The sequence below is a fragment of the Filicampus tigris genome, chromosome 13 (assembly GCF_054856515.1).
Source record: "Filicampus tigris isolate MCC_2025a chromosome 13, RoL_Ftig_1.0, whole genome shotgun sequence".
Taxonomy (NCBI): domain Eukaryota; kingdom Metazoa; phylum Chordata; class Actinopteri; order Syngnathiformes; family Syngnathidae; genus Filicampus; species Filicampus tigris.
Genome location: NC_141229.1, coordinates 1,467,247 through 1,484,547, shown reverse-complemented (window position 1 = coordinate 1,484,547; position 17,301 = coordinate 1,467,247). Strand labels below are relative to the sequence as shown.

Below are 17,301 nucleotides of genomic sequence, written 5' to 3'. Positions count from 1 at the left end.
TACGGTAGCTTTATTCTAACTTTCGCAACTTTTAGGGGTTTTACAGTAATTTTATTCTAACATGTACAGCTTTTTAAAATTCTTATATTTTTACCTGCCCAACTTTTAGGGGATTTATGGTAGTTTTGTTTTAACATCTGTAACTCTGGGGGTGTTTACAGTTCTCTTCATTTTCGGGCTTTTACAGTTTTATTTTTACCCGCGCAACCTTTGCCGATTTAGTGGTAGTTTTAGTTTTACATATCGTTGCTGTCCTGTGAAAAACACTTACTCAACATATGCAAATGTTTTTTTGTTTTTTTTACAGTATTGTAATTATTACATGCATAATTTCAGGTGTTTTACCAGTAAAACTTTTGAGGTTTTACACTAGTTTCGTGGTAGTTTTATCCTTGCTATATGTGTGGATTTCCTTTTTTTTTTCCCCCTCACATGGGGATTTTGATTTTGAATGAGTGTTCCTAAACTTTTAAGACTGGCATTGTGAAATACAGAGCGCTGGTTGTGAAATCTTTCAAAGTCAAAGGTTTTGGGGATTTTTCCACGGAACACTCTTTCCCTGGAGCTCTCCGCTTGGAGTCTGATTCACTGGCTTCCAAAAGTGTCTCAAAGAATTCCCGGAAATCATTTAGACTCCGAGTGGGAATAGAAGCCTGGCTGAGGTGTTTTCAAGTTTGTTTTACCTTGTCCGTAAGTGAGTAGACGCTTTCCTGAAAGTCCACCACCCTGACAGGAAAAGGGACGTGCTCAAGATTAGAAAGATCAGAGGTGAACATTCTGTTTGGACGGACCAGGTTGCAAAGATTGTTCAAGCAGTCGGGGGTTAAGTGGGATGGGAAGCGGAATGCCGGGAGTCATCACTTACGGAGAAATGTGACTGAATTTGTTTACATTGTTTAGTTGGAAAATTAGCCCACTGGAAATGTAATTAATCCATTCCAGGGTCAAACTGCTCGACTCCAAAAGTCTTCATAATGAATTTAATGACGTAAATTTTAAGTTGTGATTGACTGGTGAACATGAGGATAAGCGGTTCAGATAATGGATCGATGGAGTCAAGTCTCTTTTCGCTCAGGTGGTGTTTGTCTCCCCCTGACGGGCAAAAACAGGTACAAACACAAACGTGTCCCTGAAATATGATATTCTGCTCAACAAAAAACTAACGTATATGAATTAAACGTTTTGAAGTAAAGACCAGTTGTACAATCCAGTGAATTTAACATTTGAATTCAATTTTTTAATTCAGAATTCTCTCAGCGTTTGCGTTTGAGAAGCCACGCCCACGATGTCTTGTGTTTAAACTTAAAAAAAGCAAGTGTCATTTGCAACAAATCATCCAAAGTGATGTTAGCAGAGCTCTGAAGGGTAAATTATAGACATTTTTTTATTGTTGGATTTAATGTGGCAAAAAAAAAAAAAAACATTAATTACAGAAGTTTTGTGACGATGTCACTGAAATGAAACTTGTGTTTTTGTAGGTCTGGTCATGATAAGGCGGATTTTTAGTGAAAAAATATTAATTAAAAACATTCAGCCTTGTTTTGACTGTGTTGTTAGCTAGCTAGTGTGTGCCCGCTCGCGTGTGTGCGTGCGTGCGTGCGTGCGCGCGCGCGTGGGCGTGTGAGATGAAATGTGAGCTGAGGAAACAACACTTGAATCTCACTTGGCTCACACCAACAACACTTTGGTCTCATGTGTACAAGAAAATACAATTGACACCGTGCCAACATGACCCATTTACAGGTAATGTACAGTAAAAGGTCAAATAACTGTCTTCCTTGGCAACAAAAAATACTAGTGGTCGTGTATCTCCGTGTACGTACACGTATGTGTCTGTGTGAGTTGCGTGTGTGTTTCAGCACTCCAGCAAAGAGGGAAACCCTTTGCACATGCTGTGACTGCCGTGCAGCGGCTCTCATGTCGCACAGACTTCATGAACGTGCTGCACAGGTGCATCCCGGCAGGTCGTTGCTGTGTCAAGATAACCAATCATAATCGTACCCTATACTGTATATGAATTCATCACTCCATGTTATGTTTTTGCATCAGGACACAACTCAGCAAGAGAACACTTTCACGGGACGTGTGTCGCTTTGGACAAACATCAGCCAGAGGCCCTTTGTGGGCCAAAAGATGTGAACGCAAGGCATGCTGGGAAGTCCTCGCTGCCCCACATCCCTGAGAGACAACGAGCCGAGTGAGACGTTAATAATGTCAGACATTTTGTTTTTCTGTCTTTTCTGTGCGTATTCCTCGTGGTAGGCGGTAGCGTGGTGATGTCCTGCGAGGTCAGGAAATATGTATGCATTCACATTTTATAAATCAGAGGATAGAGAAAAAAATAGACAGTGATACAATAAACTTGTGGTAATTTTTTTAAAATGCAAAATACATGTATACTTTCTTTAAACGGCAAAAACGGCGGACAGCGCCACTCTTGTTATGGCCATTGATTGGAACTGCACCCGACGAATTGAATTCCACAGCAAGCCAGCCAGCCCCTCCACAGGGCAGCTCCTCGGGACGCCTTCTCGGAGCCCGAAACACACTTTAGCTTGGGAAGATTTCGTGATTGATTTGTATGTGATTTTTTTCAACCCTGCCATCTTCTTGTCCTTTGTGAGACGCTGCGATGGCCGAGCATCTTTCGCAGAGTGAGCTGGACTATCCGTTTAAATTACTCGAGTACTTCAACGGCTTCAGGGTGTCGAAGGTATTTTAATGTTTTGCTTCTTAGAGCAAATTGTTATAGTTGACTGTCATAACATGGCTGGCAACACGTTGGGTCATTCGGTATCAGGAATGCAATTTAAATGGCCTAAAATGCAACGTATTGTTGGTTGTAATGTTGTCATTTGACGTGTTGATGTTGGTTTATATTGATAAAGTGAATGGTCGAAGAATGATGACGTAAAAAGAGTCGCGACAGGGAAGTTGACAGGGGAATTGTGTATAAACGGAGCCAGCAGGTTCGCTCCAAGAGGGTACTTGAAGGTTTTTGTCTGTCGACAAGTGTTTATGAGCGGCCTTTACCCTACAATACGTTTGTTGCTCTTAGCCATCCATGCCAGTCCAAAGCAAATAAAACAGCTAGTTGTGGTTTTGAAGTAAATGTTTAACTTTTAAGGATCCAAAAAGCTCTCAAATCGATCCGAATTTGACACTGTCGGGCACTCATTCGCATGACAATTGCTAATGCTAACATGCTAACGATTGCTACGCTGTCATGTTTGGGGAATTGTGTGTTTGTTCAGGTGATCTTCTCGGCCTGTGAGCTGGGCATCTTCGACCTCCTGACGACGTCGCCTTGTGCCCTGAGCGCCCAGCAGGTGGCGCAGGCCCTGCACGCCAGCGTGGACGGAACAGAGCGACTGCTGGACGCCCTGGTGGGCATCGAGATACTCCACGTGGAGACGCAACCGGAGGACAAGACAGGTGACCACCAACACTAAGTAGTAGTAGTAACCACCCCTACACTTGTCTTACAACCACTCCCATAGTTGTAGTAGTACCACCACCGTAACTACTAGGCTACTATTACTACTACTCCTCAGTCTTTTACCACCACTACTGCCACTACACCTACAGCTACATGTTGCAGAGGTACCACCACTGTAATGGGGTGTGCTGGCCATCTGGAATTTGGGGAAAATCTGTTCATTTTTCCAAAGGGCCCGTCTATTTCCAGGCCTGGACAATTGCACCACCACACCAACCTGCATCGTCTATGAACTTCCAATTGCTCTTGCACTCAAGTCCAACTTTCTCATGTCCTTTCTCCCCGTTCAGCTCTTTACAGCAGCACCGAAGTGGCCAGTGTTTACTTGGCCAAATGTGGCGCCAAGTCGCTTCACGACATGGTGCTCTACCAGTCTCAGACCATCTACCCACTGTGGAACAACCTGGTGGACGCTGTCAGGTCTGTGTGAAGGGTAACACGTTAAAAGGTGTTGTTTGTTAGTTTTTTCACTGCATCCTGCTCCTCCTCACAGGGAAGGCAAGAATCAGAACCAGAAGACCTTCGGCATCCCGCCCGAGGAGGTCTTCCAAGCCCTCTACAGGTGCGTCGCCTCAGGAGAACGCTGGGAATTGTTCCGTTTTGAAACGAAAATGCCCGCTGTTTGGGAAGGTCCGAGGAGGAGATGCTGAAGTTCATGGGTTTGATGAACTCCTCCTGGGTGCTGGACGGACACGACGTGGTGACGGCGTTCAGCCTCGCCGAATTCCGGAACATCGTTGACCTCGGAGGTAAGAAGACGTTCGGCCACTGGGGGGGCGGGGGGGGGTTGCTATCGACGACGAGTGTAGCATGCTAAAAGCTAACGGCCAAGTTTACGGTCAAACCAGATATAAGACAAAGATAATTACATGTTGTGTATTTAAAAGAGCCTCAAGAATGCCTCCGCTAGCTTAATGCTAACATGTAATGAAAAACGCCATTGACAAGCTATGGATTAGCATCATTAGTCCCGTTGTCAGCAAGATATTTGAACACACACACAAAAACATGTAGACAGGCAATAATCAATCAACAATAACTGATAGGCATATGGATGTTATATTTGAGGTGTTTCAATAAAAATCAGTGTCGTTTTCAGATGCGTGATATTGCTGCTAACTCATTGCCTCGCAGGATGCACGGGCGCGCTGGCCCGCGAGATGGCAAAGGCGTACCCCTCGTCCTCCGTCACCGTGTTTGACATGCCGGCAGTCGTGGAAATGGCCATCAAGCACTTCCTGCAGGACGACGACACTTTCACGTTCCAGAGCGGTAGTCAATCACTTTTTTATTTTCAGCTGCAAATAGGATGGCACTTATTGTTTTCCAACATTAGGAATCGGTGTATTGAAAGCAAAAGAGCACCCTCTGCTGGATTTTTTTTTTTTTTTTAGGTGACGCAGTGTTCGCCTGACTGGACTGGTGCTCCTGATCATGTGATGCATGTATTTACACATCAGATTGCCACTCTGTATGAATTATAAAATGGATATTTCTACTTTTTCCGTCTTCAGGAGATTTTTTCCACGGCGAACTTCCTGCTGCCGACTTATACGTCCTGGCTCGTCTCCTCCACGACTGGTCGGAGGACAAAGGTCTGGCACTTCTCAAGAGGATCTGCGAGGTCTGCAAACCAGGTGAGGCCTGATCGTATCGTACCGTTATCATATCGTAGTGTTACCGTGTCAGATTGTATTGAATTATGTGCTATTGTCTCACATTGTATTGTGTCTTATCCCGTCATAATCTTATGGTATTATCACGTTGGATAGGGGTGTGCATCTCTCCAATAAAAGACGATCTGATACGAATCTTGATGCGTGGGGTGCGATACGATTCGAGGACTCTATTCTGTCCTGTTTGATTTACAGTGGGATTGCGATTCGATTTGATATGGTTTGATACGGCTCAGTTCAAGAGGATGCAATGAGTTTCTTGTCATATTGCATTGGATTGTACCATATTGTATTGCACCGTATTGCATTGTTGTTTTGTGCCATCTTGTCTCATATCGTACCATGTGTCATCATACTGGATTGCATCGTATTGTATCACATGGTATTCGATCATGATGCATCCCATTGTATAATTTTGTGTTGTGTTATATAGTGGTGATTGAGTAAATATGCTCATTGCCGATCATCGTAATCCACCTAAAATTTCTCGCCATCGCCAATCACGATCTTCTAATCGCCCGCCGCTGCTGCCATCTAGTGGCGGGGGTGTGATGCACACCGCGTATCACGTGCTATCGTGTCGCGATTTTCATCACGTTTTTTTTTTTTTTTGCGTCAGGCGGCGGCGTGTTGCTGGTGGAGGCCACGCTGCTGGAGAGCCGGCGCGGCCCCGTCCAGGCGCAGCTCTTCTCGCTCAATATGCTGGTGCAGATGCAAGGCCGCGAGCGGCCGCCTTCCGAGTACACCAGGATGCTCCGACAGAGCGGCTTCCGCGACGTGCAGCTGTGCCGCACGGGGAAATCCTACGACGCCATCTTGGCTCGCCGATAAGAACGCAGGAGGCTCGGTTAAAGTGGCACTATTCGGGATTCGGTTGTTCCTTATGCAAAAATGCAGATTATACACCAACCCCGACGTTACACAATGACACGCAATTGTCTAAAAATGTCATTACTTAGCATAAAGTACCTTTTGCATGAGTGCCCCGTGATGAATTGAACGTCAGTACTATTAATCTTTTTTGCAGCGTTTCATCTGCAGAAGTTCAATGAAGGAAACCATTGATTCGTTGTCAGATATTTATGGTGAGTGGATTGAGATCCTGCGGTGCTGTGCAATAGATATCTTACCATATATGCTATTATTTTTGTATTTATGGTGATACATTTTATAGTGAGCACATCTGAGCCCCTTCAAGTTCAGTACTTTGTAGTCATATCTAGCATATTACTTGTGGGACAGAGACCCTTGCAATATGCTTCCTCCCTTATTTTTCAGTAATACGTATGCCTTTTCACGCCACTTGATGCAATTATCATTTCTTTTCATCTCCGGTGATTATAGTTTATGGTGAGTGGGACAGAGCTCATTCAGATACTAAGTAACATTATATTGCCCCCCTTTTTGGTGACAAATGTGCATTTTAATACCACTTTATGCAATTGTTGTTATTATTTTACCATGAGTTTACAATTCATAATAAAGCAATTCGGTATCATTAAATGGCCTCAATTGGCTCTAGAAGAAATATAGACATGAAATCAATACAATCGGAGCGGACGATACTGTGACGTCTTCATTTTGCGGCTGCCAATGTGCTGAATTCGAGCAGCAATTATTCACATGTATGAATATCTCCTGCGGACGGATGAAACGGTGCAAGATTAAAAATATCAAGCTAAAACAGGTGCGCTGTAGCGTCGAGGGACGAAGTAGCGCGCTGATTGGGCTATGTTGTCATCATTTTGCCAACTTGGACAATAAAAGCAGTATTTTTATTTTTTAAATTGGCATGTTTTTGCCAACTTGCAAACAGCAATTCAGTTCTTTTTTTCCCACATTTGATGAAGTGGAATACAGTAGTTATCGACTGTATGGTGATTGATGAGGTTTGATAGGCGGTATTGCACTGCGCCTTTGAGACGACATGACGTAACCTTGCCCCAAAATGAGTGATCGACAGGTTGTTGCGTCATGTGAAGAAAAACACATAACAATGATCTTTTGTGTCCAACGACAGTGTTTCTATGAAATCTTTCATTCGAATCGTGGATATAAAATATTTGAATATTAATCAGTTGAACTGCGCGAGCGTTGCTGTCCTCCAGCGGCCAAGGGTCGCAAGTGCAGCCGAGCAGGGTTGTCTCCTCCCGGCCGGGTCCCGCCCCCTGATCGCCCCCACCTTGCCTTGGCTTCGCTTCCCTCCCCCAGCAACCCTCTCCCGCCTCATCTCGCTGTTTGTGGATGTGGAATGCGGGTCAGGCGGATCTCCGAGCCCCAACTGCGCCTCAGCTCCAAGAAAAACGGCGGCTTGCAGCGTCCCGGCGTGCACCGTATGTACCGTCCACACTTGGCCGCGCGCTATCGGCTCCACGAGCGTGTCGTAGGCGGTCGGCCGGAGACTTTTGGAGGCGAGGCGACTTCCACGCTAGGACGCGACGTCGTCATTTTAAAATGGCGCCAAAGATTAACCTCGACCAGTGGCTCGCTTTGGTGTGCGCCACATTGGAGCCAGCTGGTTAACATTCATTTCCCCGTTCGCAACAACCTCCATAACAGTGTTCTTCGCTGATCTTTCCAGACCAACCCGAGGCAAACTATGCGCATTTTGACAGAAACGAAAATGAAACACACATTTGGATAAGTATGTGCCGAAATATTAGCAACATTGGCTCATTTAGCTCAATGCTAGCGGCTCTCTACGGGAACTGACGTAGCAGGGTTAGCAACGGGTTGCGACGACTTGAGAACGTCGTCAACCGTTGCACTTTTTCAAAAGAGGTTCAAAAAATTCCTCATGTTGCAGGTGGTTTTAGAGCGATTAGTTCTTTTTAAATCACTAATGCTAATTAAATCACGTAAACTGGGGTCAAAACAGAAGGAAAAAACATCCAGAATCTTCCACTAGAGGCGCCGGTTGGTGGGTGGGCCCTCATGTTTTGGAACGACACTGACACGTTAGCGTTGAGGATAACGCTAACAGCTAAACGCCCTAGCTCGTTGTCAAAGTAGCTTTTTTTCCTGAAAAAAACAAGTTTTTGTACATGGAGTTTTGAAACAATTGCTATTCATCTGCGAAAAGTTACGGCGTCACACATGTCATTAGTTGCTGTTAGCTTAGCCACCTAGCTGCGTTTTGTTCTCCGTAAAACAGAACAATTTTAAACGAGATTACCACTCGTTTTGTCTGAAAACGTCCTTTTCGTGTTGCTGTTTATGCCTCAAGTGTTGTTCGCCCGCCCTAGCTGTTGCTCCACATGGGCTATATTTGTTGTTGTTAACAGTAACGTCATTTCCCTAAAAGTTGGTCGGATAAATGTGGCATCGCAAGGCTCACGTTCATCATTTGTAATCGTGTTTTTGTCGTGTGTGATGTGAGGCAAAATGTCGTCTTGTACACAGCAAGCGATTCCTTCGCTCACAGCCTCAGGGGACGTGTTTGTTTACCAGCTAACGGCACGGCTACAGCGGCGCTACAACTATGTAACCCAAACAACAAACTCCGCATATCTGTTTGCGCAGATGGTAAATATATGCTTTGCTGCCTCGTAGGGAGACAATCTAATGAGATCTACTAGTGCTGCTGTACACGCTTGAAAGTGTTAATGTTTACATGTCTGATTTTCAAGGTTGGATATTGACTTAAGCAACTTTTTTTGCAACAAATCCATCCGAGTCAGCAGTGTCTCATTATTTAGAGACATTGTTTCATTGAAAATTATCCTATCAACACTAAATATCCTAAGATTGCTTTAGTCCTCCATGAAAGCAGTAATCTTGATTAAATTAGTTCTCTTTTATAAGTTACATCTTTTCATTTCCAAATTGTTCAAGATATATGACTCCTAATGAAGTTCCAAAGTTTAATAAATCAGACATTGATGGCATAGCACGCTGTTTTAAGTATTTTGCTTTTTCATCCAAAACTGCTTTGCGCTAGCTAGTTCGGGATTACTTGGCTGAAAAAAATATTCCACAGGGGGTACATCAATGAAAAAAGGTTGCGAACCACCGGATTATGTGATGTGTGAAGTCCACTTGAGGTTGTTCATGACTCAGCAGTCTAGTGCAGGTTCATAAAACACTCAATATTTATACTATGGAAATTTCCATGAGTGCTCATTTTTCATTTTATCCGCACCTGTTCACATCATTTGTACATGTTAATACTCCTGCATGACTTTCATTCTAGACAAAACCTTTTTTTTTTCCATGATCATATTTAGGCTGTATTTGAACTTGTGATCCTTTTAATTTGATCATCCTGCGCTTTGTCCTCAGCGTGAAGCTGGAGCTCCTCAGACGCGCCACCATGAAAAGAAGTCGACACCCCAGCAGCAGCGACGACTCCGACAATGCCAGTAAGTCAAAAGAAGAAAGAAAAATTTTTTTTTTTTTTTTGCCGACTCATCATTGGTGCTGCACCCAAATATAGATCAAGAGGAAAAGACGACAGAGGAGGAGGTCACATCCCTCCTAAAAAGTTGTATTTATTCACGCCAATTATTTCCCGCTCAGGCAATTCCACCTGCTGGTCTCAACATTCGTCTCAGGCCAGAAGAGGAAGCAGACAGAAACCTTCTGAGGTGCGTCAGTGTTTACACAAGCAACACAACCGTCACAAATGAGGAGCCATTCTGTTTGGCTGCTGTTTAACTGGATACTCCTTAGATAAGTGACCCTCAAGCGCAGGGCAGCGGCCCTTATCTGCGGTTCTGACGCCCTCCGGCACAAGGGCCAATCAAATTGAAGCAAAACAAGGGCCAGCTGGATCCCGATTGGCAGTTCGTCCCTCAGCTGACCGAAAGCCTTTACAAACTGCAAAGTGTACAAAAACATCAGTTGGCTTTTTATGAGCAGATGTTGATATTCTGCAGCTGCAGCAGAGTAAAATACTTTGCATTTTATGATGTGCACATTTGTTTTTCAAAAAAAGTCGTCTTTGAAAATGCATTTAAGTAACACATTATGAACTCATTCAGTACCAGACTTTTTCAGAACCTCTGTGAAATGACATATTTATGTAATTGGGATAGAATGCTTTAAGAACCAAAATGAAGTGGACTTAAATGAAAAATTCTACAAAATAAAAATTTTTTTTGCTTTAAAAAAGTTATATTGAAAAAAAAGATTTTCCTTTCAGATGTGATAAATATTGAATTTAATTTCTTTGTTTTTATAATACGGATGTAAAATTAAAAGTGGGGATCAACATTTTTTTGCGGCTGTCAATTTTCTTTTCAAAATTAAGAAAACATTGCATTTTTTTCCGTTCGTTTTATAAAAGGGAAATTAAAAAAAGATGAACCGGCGCAAAACTTCACGGAAATGCGTCCTCTGCATTTCATATTTTTTGGGGGGAAAAAAAATTAAAGGAAGAACAAATAATTACATTAACATAATTTTCTGCTTGTTTTTTTTTTAATCAAAATAAAATGTGAAAATGAAGGGAAAAAATTCAACAGAGAAAGTTCGAGATTTCAAATAATGTATTTCACTGTCAATTTCAATCCAGCGTACGTCAAATGCGAACCACGAGTTTGACCGGGTTTTTCTCGGTTGCCGGCTTCAGGTCTTCAGGACGGACCTGATCACGGCCATGAAGGTGCACGACTCGTACCAGCTCAACCCGGAGGACTACTACGTCCTGGCCGACCCGTGGCGGCAGGAGTGGGAGAAGGGCGTGCAGGTGCCCGTCAGCCCGCAGTCCATCCCGCAGCCGGCGGCCCGGCCGCTGGCCGACAAGGGCAAGGAGGTCATGTTCGTCCGGCCCAAGAAGCTGATCCGCACGTCGGCCGCCCAGGCCCTGGGCTACGTGGACATCCGCACCCTGGCCGAGGGCATGTGCCGCTACGACCTCAGCGAGGAAGACGTCACCTGGCTGCAGCTTGTCAACGAGGAGTTTGCCAAGTTGGGTGAGTCCACCCGCGACCCGCTCGCCCACTTTTGGGCAAATCGGAAAATGACGACGTTGAATTGAAGGCCGTATCGTATCGCCCGGCCCACCCCAACGGCGTGAAAGAGCTCTAAGGAGCGTTCGGCTTCCCTCGTTGTCCCTCCGCGCAGCCCTCCCGCCGCTGGACGAGTTTGCCATGGAGCGCACCTTGGAGGAGTTTGAGCGCCGTTGCCACGACAACATGACGCACGCCACCGAGACGCAGGAGGGCCTGGGCATCGAGTACGACGAGGACGTGGTGTGCGACGTGTGCCAGTCGCCCGACGGCGAGGACAACAACGAAATGGTCTTCTGCGACAAGTGCAACATCTGCGTCCACCAGGTCAGCGGCCACACATTCCCCCGTCGCGGTGATCGGGTTCGAAAGGATGACCCGTATCGCTGTGGGCGTTGGCTAAATCCACTCCGGACAGCCGGTCCTGTTGCAAAGCCCCCGTTGTGAACTTGATTGTATTAGACGAGGCAGGACAGGGTTCCAGCGTCGGCTAAATAAAACTTTTAAACATTGTCATTTGCATATTTGCATTTCATTTGGAGGGGTGAGGGCAAGAGCTGTTTTGCATCCATGCTTCCACCCTCCCGTAAGCCTCAACCGTAAAAGCCATAAAAACAGTTTGTGTCTATTCATCAAAGAGAGAATCCTTCAGCCCGCCTAAGTGTAACCGCGGATAAAATGTCAAGCGCTGATTCGCCCCCCCCCCCGGTGACGTCCGCAGGCGTGTTACGGCATCCAGAAGGTCCCGAAGGGCAGCTGGCTATGTCGGATCTGCGCCCTGGGCATCCTGCCAAAGTGCCAGTTGTGCCCGAAGAAGGGCGGCGCCATGAAGCCCACCCGCAGTGGAACCAAGTGGGTCCACGTCAGCTGTGCCTTGTGGATCCCAGAGGTGAGCGCTCCGCTCCATCCCGGGGAATGTTTGCCGGCCGCGTCCTTGCCCGTCCGTCTGCTTTGAGAGCTCGCCGGCGTTTCTCGCAGGTGAGCATCGGGAACCCGGAGAAGATGGAGCCCATCACCAACGTGTCGCACATTCCCAGCAACAGGTGGGCGCTCAACTGCTGCCTGTGTAAAGAGAAAACGGGAGCCTGCATCCAGGTGGGTTCATTCCGTTCCAGTGACAGAAACAGGAACATTTGTTTCAAACAAAAGGTCATTTGTCTTTTCAAAATCAAAAGAATAAACGATCAAATTAAACATATATGTATATGCATGTACTTTGTGTGTGTGTATGTATATATATATATATTTATAATATATACTGTGTGTGTATATATATGCATATATATATGTATGTATGTATATGTATGTGTATGTATATATATATGTATGTATGTATATATATATGTATGTATGTATATATATATGTATGTATATATATATGTATGTATGTATATATATGTATGTATGTATATGTATGTATATGTATGTGTATGTATGTATATATATATGTATGTATGTATATATATATGTATGTATATATATATGTATGTATGTATATATATATGTATGTATATATATATGTATGTATGTATATATATGTATGTATGTATATATATGTATATATATGTATGTGTGTGTGTGTATGTGTATATATACTGTATATAACCAAATCTTTTTCTTCCACCTGCAGTGCTCTGCCAAAAACTGCCGCATTGCCTTCCACGTGACGTGCGGCCTCCACGCCGGTCTGGAGATGACCACCATCCTCACGCAGGACGACGAAGTCAAGTTCAAGTCTTACTGTCCCAAGCATTCGGGCCTGGAGGGCGGCGACTTCAGGGAGCCAGACTCTGGGGGTGAAGGCGAGAAGGAGGAGGGCGTCGGAAGCAAGAAGGGCAAACGGCGGGGGAGGGTTAGAGGGGATGAGGAAGAGGACTCGGCCCCCGGCCTCGCCGAGCCCTCCTCCTCCTCGTCACCGTCGTCTTTGTGCCTCCTCCGCCCGCGCGATCCGCAGGATAAGCGCGTCAACCTCCGCAAGATGAAGCTGCAAGAGATGGAGGAGGTCTTCTACCAATTTGTGGATGCCGAGGAAGTGGCCCAGCACCTCAAAATGGCGCCTGAGACGGTAGACTTCCTCTACCAGTATTGGAAGCTGAAGCGCAAAGCCAACTTCAACCAGCCGCTGCTCACGCCCAAGAAGGACGAGGAGGACAGCCTGGCCCGACGCGAGCACGAGGTGCTGCTGAGACGCCTGCAGCTCTTCACGCACCTCCGCCAAGATCTGGAGAGGGTAGGTGACCACAGGAATGGGTTGGGGTCCCCTGGTGAGGGTGAAAGATCAATGGCCAAGGTTGGTGAGCGCTGGAAAGGATGGGGCACCTCTGGAAAGGATTGGAACCCTCTGGAGTGGGGTGGTCACCCTTCGAGAGGTTGAAAGACAATTGATGGGGCTCGTCTGGGGAGGAGGGTAAGGACCGCAAGAAAAGGGTGGGTGACCAAGAGGTCTCCTGGAGGGGGTTTGAGACCTGCTGGGGAGGGTGGAAAGTAATTGTAGGCTTATTTGGGTGGGCCTTGGACAAGATTCATCACCATTAGGGGTCCTTTGGGGAGGGTAGCTAACTCCTGGAGAGGGTTGGTAACTTTTTAAGACTCTAAAAGAATAATAGTAGCTGTTCTGTGACCACGGTACGGGACCACAGCTGAGGGTAGGTGACCAGAAAAGAGGGAGGTTCACTGGAGAAGGTGAAAGACAATCTAAACGTGATCAGGTACCACAGCAGGGCAGGTAACCACTGGAGAGAGAGCGAGAATCTGCCGGGAAGTGTCGGTGACACAGATTGTCCAATTTCACAAAATTTGTCCAAATCAGTTCAAAAATATCTTGACCACGATGGGAGTGTGTGTGACCACTGGAAAGTATGGGGCTACTCTAGACAAGGCTTGCTTCACTTTGGGTGAAAGACAACCGGGTGGGGTCCTCTGGAGGGAGTGAAAGACATGTATGGATCCTCTGGAGAAGGCAGGTGGAGTTTCACTTGGAGAGGCTTGTGAAAACATTGGTTTAGGTGAAAGACAATTAGTAGGGTGGTTCTGGGGACGGACCACAGCAGTGGTTAGGTGACCAGAAAAGACCAGATCTCATGTGGACAGACGATTGCTCGCGGTCTCCTTGGGAGGGTAAGAGACCATGACTGAACAGAGGGGAAGGGATCCTCCGGAGAGGGTTGCAAAGGCAATTGGTCGGCATCCTCTGGGGAGCGTAAGAGACAAAAACCAGAGCGTAGATGTTCATCGGACAAAGTAGGGCTCCTATGGAGACATCGGGCTTCACTGAAAGAAAGTTGGTGATCCTTGGAAAGGGTGAAAGGCTAGCAGTGTGGGTCCTCGGGGGAAGCTAAAGGACTATACCAGACCACTGGAGTGGGTAGGACTCCTTCAGGGAGTTAGTGGCTCTGAGAAAAGAGTACAAGACCATGAGTAGGAGTCTTGAGGGGCTCTTGAAGAGTGTCAGTACATTGGAGAGGGTAAGTGACTCCTTTGGAGATCTCCAGAAACGTGTTATAGCCTATTGGAGAGGGAAAGTGACAAGTGGGAAGGCTAAAATAAAAGTCTTCAGATGAATGAAAAGGGACCAATATAAAGTATATGTATCCTCTGTAGAGGACCAATTGACTATTGGATATCCAGAGGGTGCTGACGACCACTAGACCATAAAAGACCATTGGTAGCGCTCCTAGATTAATACTGGAGACTGTCGGGCTCCTCCGTCCAGAGGTAATTGATCTTGAGAGCAGGAAGCCTCACGTCTGGTCCTCTTGGGTTATGGATAAACTACCGGACAAGAAGTACACCACTTGGTTTAACTTTTTGACCTGTCGCTACCTCCCTCAGGTCCGCAACCTAACCTACATGGTGACTCGCCGGGAGAAGATGAAGCGTTCCTTGTGGCGAGTTCAGGAGCAGATCTTTCAGCACCAAGTCCAGCTCATCGACCAAGAGCTGCTCAGTGGTGAGTCCTTACTCTTTAATCACTACTGGGTTGTTTGAGTGTAAAACCATAGTGTTTTTATCTTTGGAACATAGATACGATACAACAAATATTGGAGTACTCTTGATAATGTAAACGCTCGATGCGATGTAGACGTTCTCAACCGTTCCACAAACGCAAAGTTTAACGCTTTGTCCACCATTTCGTACCCAGGGAATACATCCAAGACGTCCCTACAGCGACTTTTCTCTGAGGACCACCCGAACTCTCACGGGTGCCACACTCGGACCACGTGGAGCCACTCGGGACACAAGACCAAACGACGGTCCAAGCAAGACAAGGGGAAGTCACGTGAAAGGAAAGGAGTCTCCGACTCCCCGCCGGTTTCCAAGGAGGACATCAGAACCCCTGAGGCCAAATCCTTCCAGGTCAAAGAGTCCGATTCGGACCCCCAGACCTCGAACCACCCGAACGACGACCTCGCGCTTCGGCATGTGAAGTCCCCAAAGCAGGAGGTAACCTCTCAGGAAAGCACCAGCGTGAAACTGCACAGGAAAACCGTCCGGAGGGAGGCCCCAGGGCCCGAACGACGGAAAGAAAAACAACCAGAGCAGGAGGAGCGGAAGAGGAAGCGGTGGACTGAAGTTTCAGAGACCTCAGCCGGATCCCAGAAAGTCAGGTTCAGCTCCAAACATCTGGATAAAACAGTCTCCATCCGGCTGGTGGATATCCGATCATCGGATGCCGAAGAAATCCGAAGAAGCTCGGCAAATTTGGACATCTCAAACCACAGTAAGCTCAAAGACGCCCCGTCGGATGTTCCCCGCGTGTCTAACGGGTCACTGAAAGGCTGGGGGAAGTTCCGGATCCCCAAGCGGAGCGAGAAGACGGAGCTGGAACAGCGCAACCAATTGCTACGGCCGCTGACCAACACGCCGACGCCAGGGCCCCAGCACCCAAGGACCAGGCTGCGCACGGGGGCCGAGAATGAGGACGGCGGCCCCGAGGTGCTGGAGCCCTGCTTGAAACGCTGCCACTCGCACCAGCTGAGGGGCGACGCCTCGCTCAGCCGCCGCTACGGCTCCGACATCATCCGCCGCGGAGTCCTTGCCTCCTGACCCAGGACGGAAAAGGACAAATAAACGCTACCTTTGTATTTTTCTGGATAAATCCGATGAAAATGTCTGAGTAGAGCTGATATTTATTTTTTACGTGTAACATAAGCTGGGAAATATTGGACTTTATTCTGAGACACTTTTTGTTCTGCCGCTGCCCCGCAAGGGACCACAAAGCTCTCATGATTTCTTTTTTGTGTGTTAAAAGTTGCAAAGGGGGTGGACATTTTCAGTAACGTTACTAGGATGTTCAGATAGGGAAATTTGGAAATACTCCAAATTGGAAGGGAAACTCGGAAATACTCCAAATTGGAAAATTCCCATGGGAATTAATTGGAATCGAGCGACTTATGTATCGACTGGACTGCTTATGTACGAACCAGGGTTGACATTTACCTGGATCAAATGTGTAAATTCCAATGAACTCCCATGGAAGGTTTCCATGGTTGAAACTTTCCAACCCTTGTGAAAGTGTTACGAAGTATTTTGCACGATGCAGGAAGTGACAGCGGCCTTTTTACGATTGGCATTTAGGACGAGTTGGCAGTGACGTTCGCCTTTAGCACTTGAGTGTCGTTGATCTAGCGCCCACGCCACGTGCCTCACTTATTTCAAGCGTTTGCACTACGACGGGCCGGCCAGAGTTATTTTTACACTGAAGAAAAAAGTATTTTATATCCTAGGCCGCTGCTGTACTACTGTTATGCAAAATGTTCAATTGTTATGGTTGTCTTTAGTCTGAAAGAGGAATAAAAATCTCTGGAGTAATGACATTTGTGCCTTTGTTGTTTTATCTGAATTGCAGGGGAGAAAAAATATCTCCCTGCCTTTGAGACTCCTCTTTAGTGATGCGTGGCATGAAACAAATCTAACCCTTTTTCTTTCTTTTTTTTTCCATTATAGTTTCATTTGGAATCTGTTCTAAGGTGCAACTTAAGATCGTCCATAGTCCTCGTCTTCACACTGGTATGTCATATTAAGACTTTTCAATGCTTACATGTATAATATAAACGGTACAGTGAAGTGCTGCTATTTGCGGGACATTGGGCCAGCTGGCCACTGAAATGCACTGGGTGCATTTTTTTTTTTTTTTTTTTAACCGCCCCAAAAAATATTCACAAATGCTAATAAA

General features: G+C 46.1%; 2 protein-coding genes across 4 annotated transcripts; both read left to right on the top strand.

The window, feature by feature from the left end:
• Positions 1-2,260: 2,260 nt before the first annotated feature.
• On the top strand, positions 2,261-6,155 carry asmt2 (acetylserotonin O-methyltransferase 2). The gene is made up of 8 exons (XM_086049281.1): positions 2,261-2,713; positions 3,255-3,435; positions 3,790-3,919; positions 3,993-4,061; positions 4,130-4,248; positions 4,634-4,771; positions 5,014-5,136; positions 5,795-6,155. The coding sequence occupies exons 1-8, from the start codon at positions 2,633-2,635 to the stop codon at positions 6,004-6,006; spliced, it is 1,053 nt and encodes a 350-aa protein (XP_085905407.1). The 5' UTR covers positions 2,261-2,632; the 3' UTR covers positions 6,007-6,155.
• On the top strand, positions 6,111-16,940 carry jade1 (jade family PHD finger 1). Of its 3 annotated transcripts, none has more exons than XM_086049278.1 (11): positions 6,116-6,260; positions 7,387-7,508; positions 9,457-9,536; positions 9,694-9,761; positions 10,748-11,090; positions 11,242-11,453; positions 11,848-12,015; positions 12,105-12,221; positions 12,757-13,356; positions 14,958-15,075; positions 15,268-16,940. In XM_086049278.1, the coding sequence occupies exons 1-11, from the start codon at positions 6,258-6,260 to the stop codon at positions 16,170-16,172; spliced, it is 2,736 nt and encodes a 911-aa protein (XP_085905404.1). In that variant the 5' UTR covers positions 6,116-6,257; the 3' UTR covers positions 16,173-16,940. The 3 variants fall into 3 exon arrangements, with proteins under 3 accessions (XP_085905405.1, XP_085905404.1, XP_085905406.1); XM_086049280.1 differs by lacking the exons at positions 6,116-6,260; positions 7,387-7,508 and adding exons at positions 7,557-7,819; positions 8,578-8,700; XM_086049279.1 differs by lacking the exon at positions 7,387-7,508 and having other exon boundaries at positions 6,111-6,260.
• The last annotated feature ends 361 nt before the right edge of the window (positions 16,941-17,301 follow it).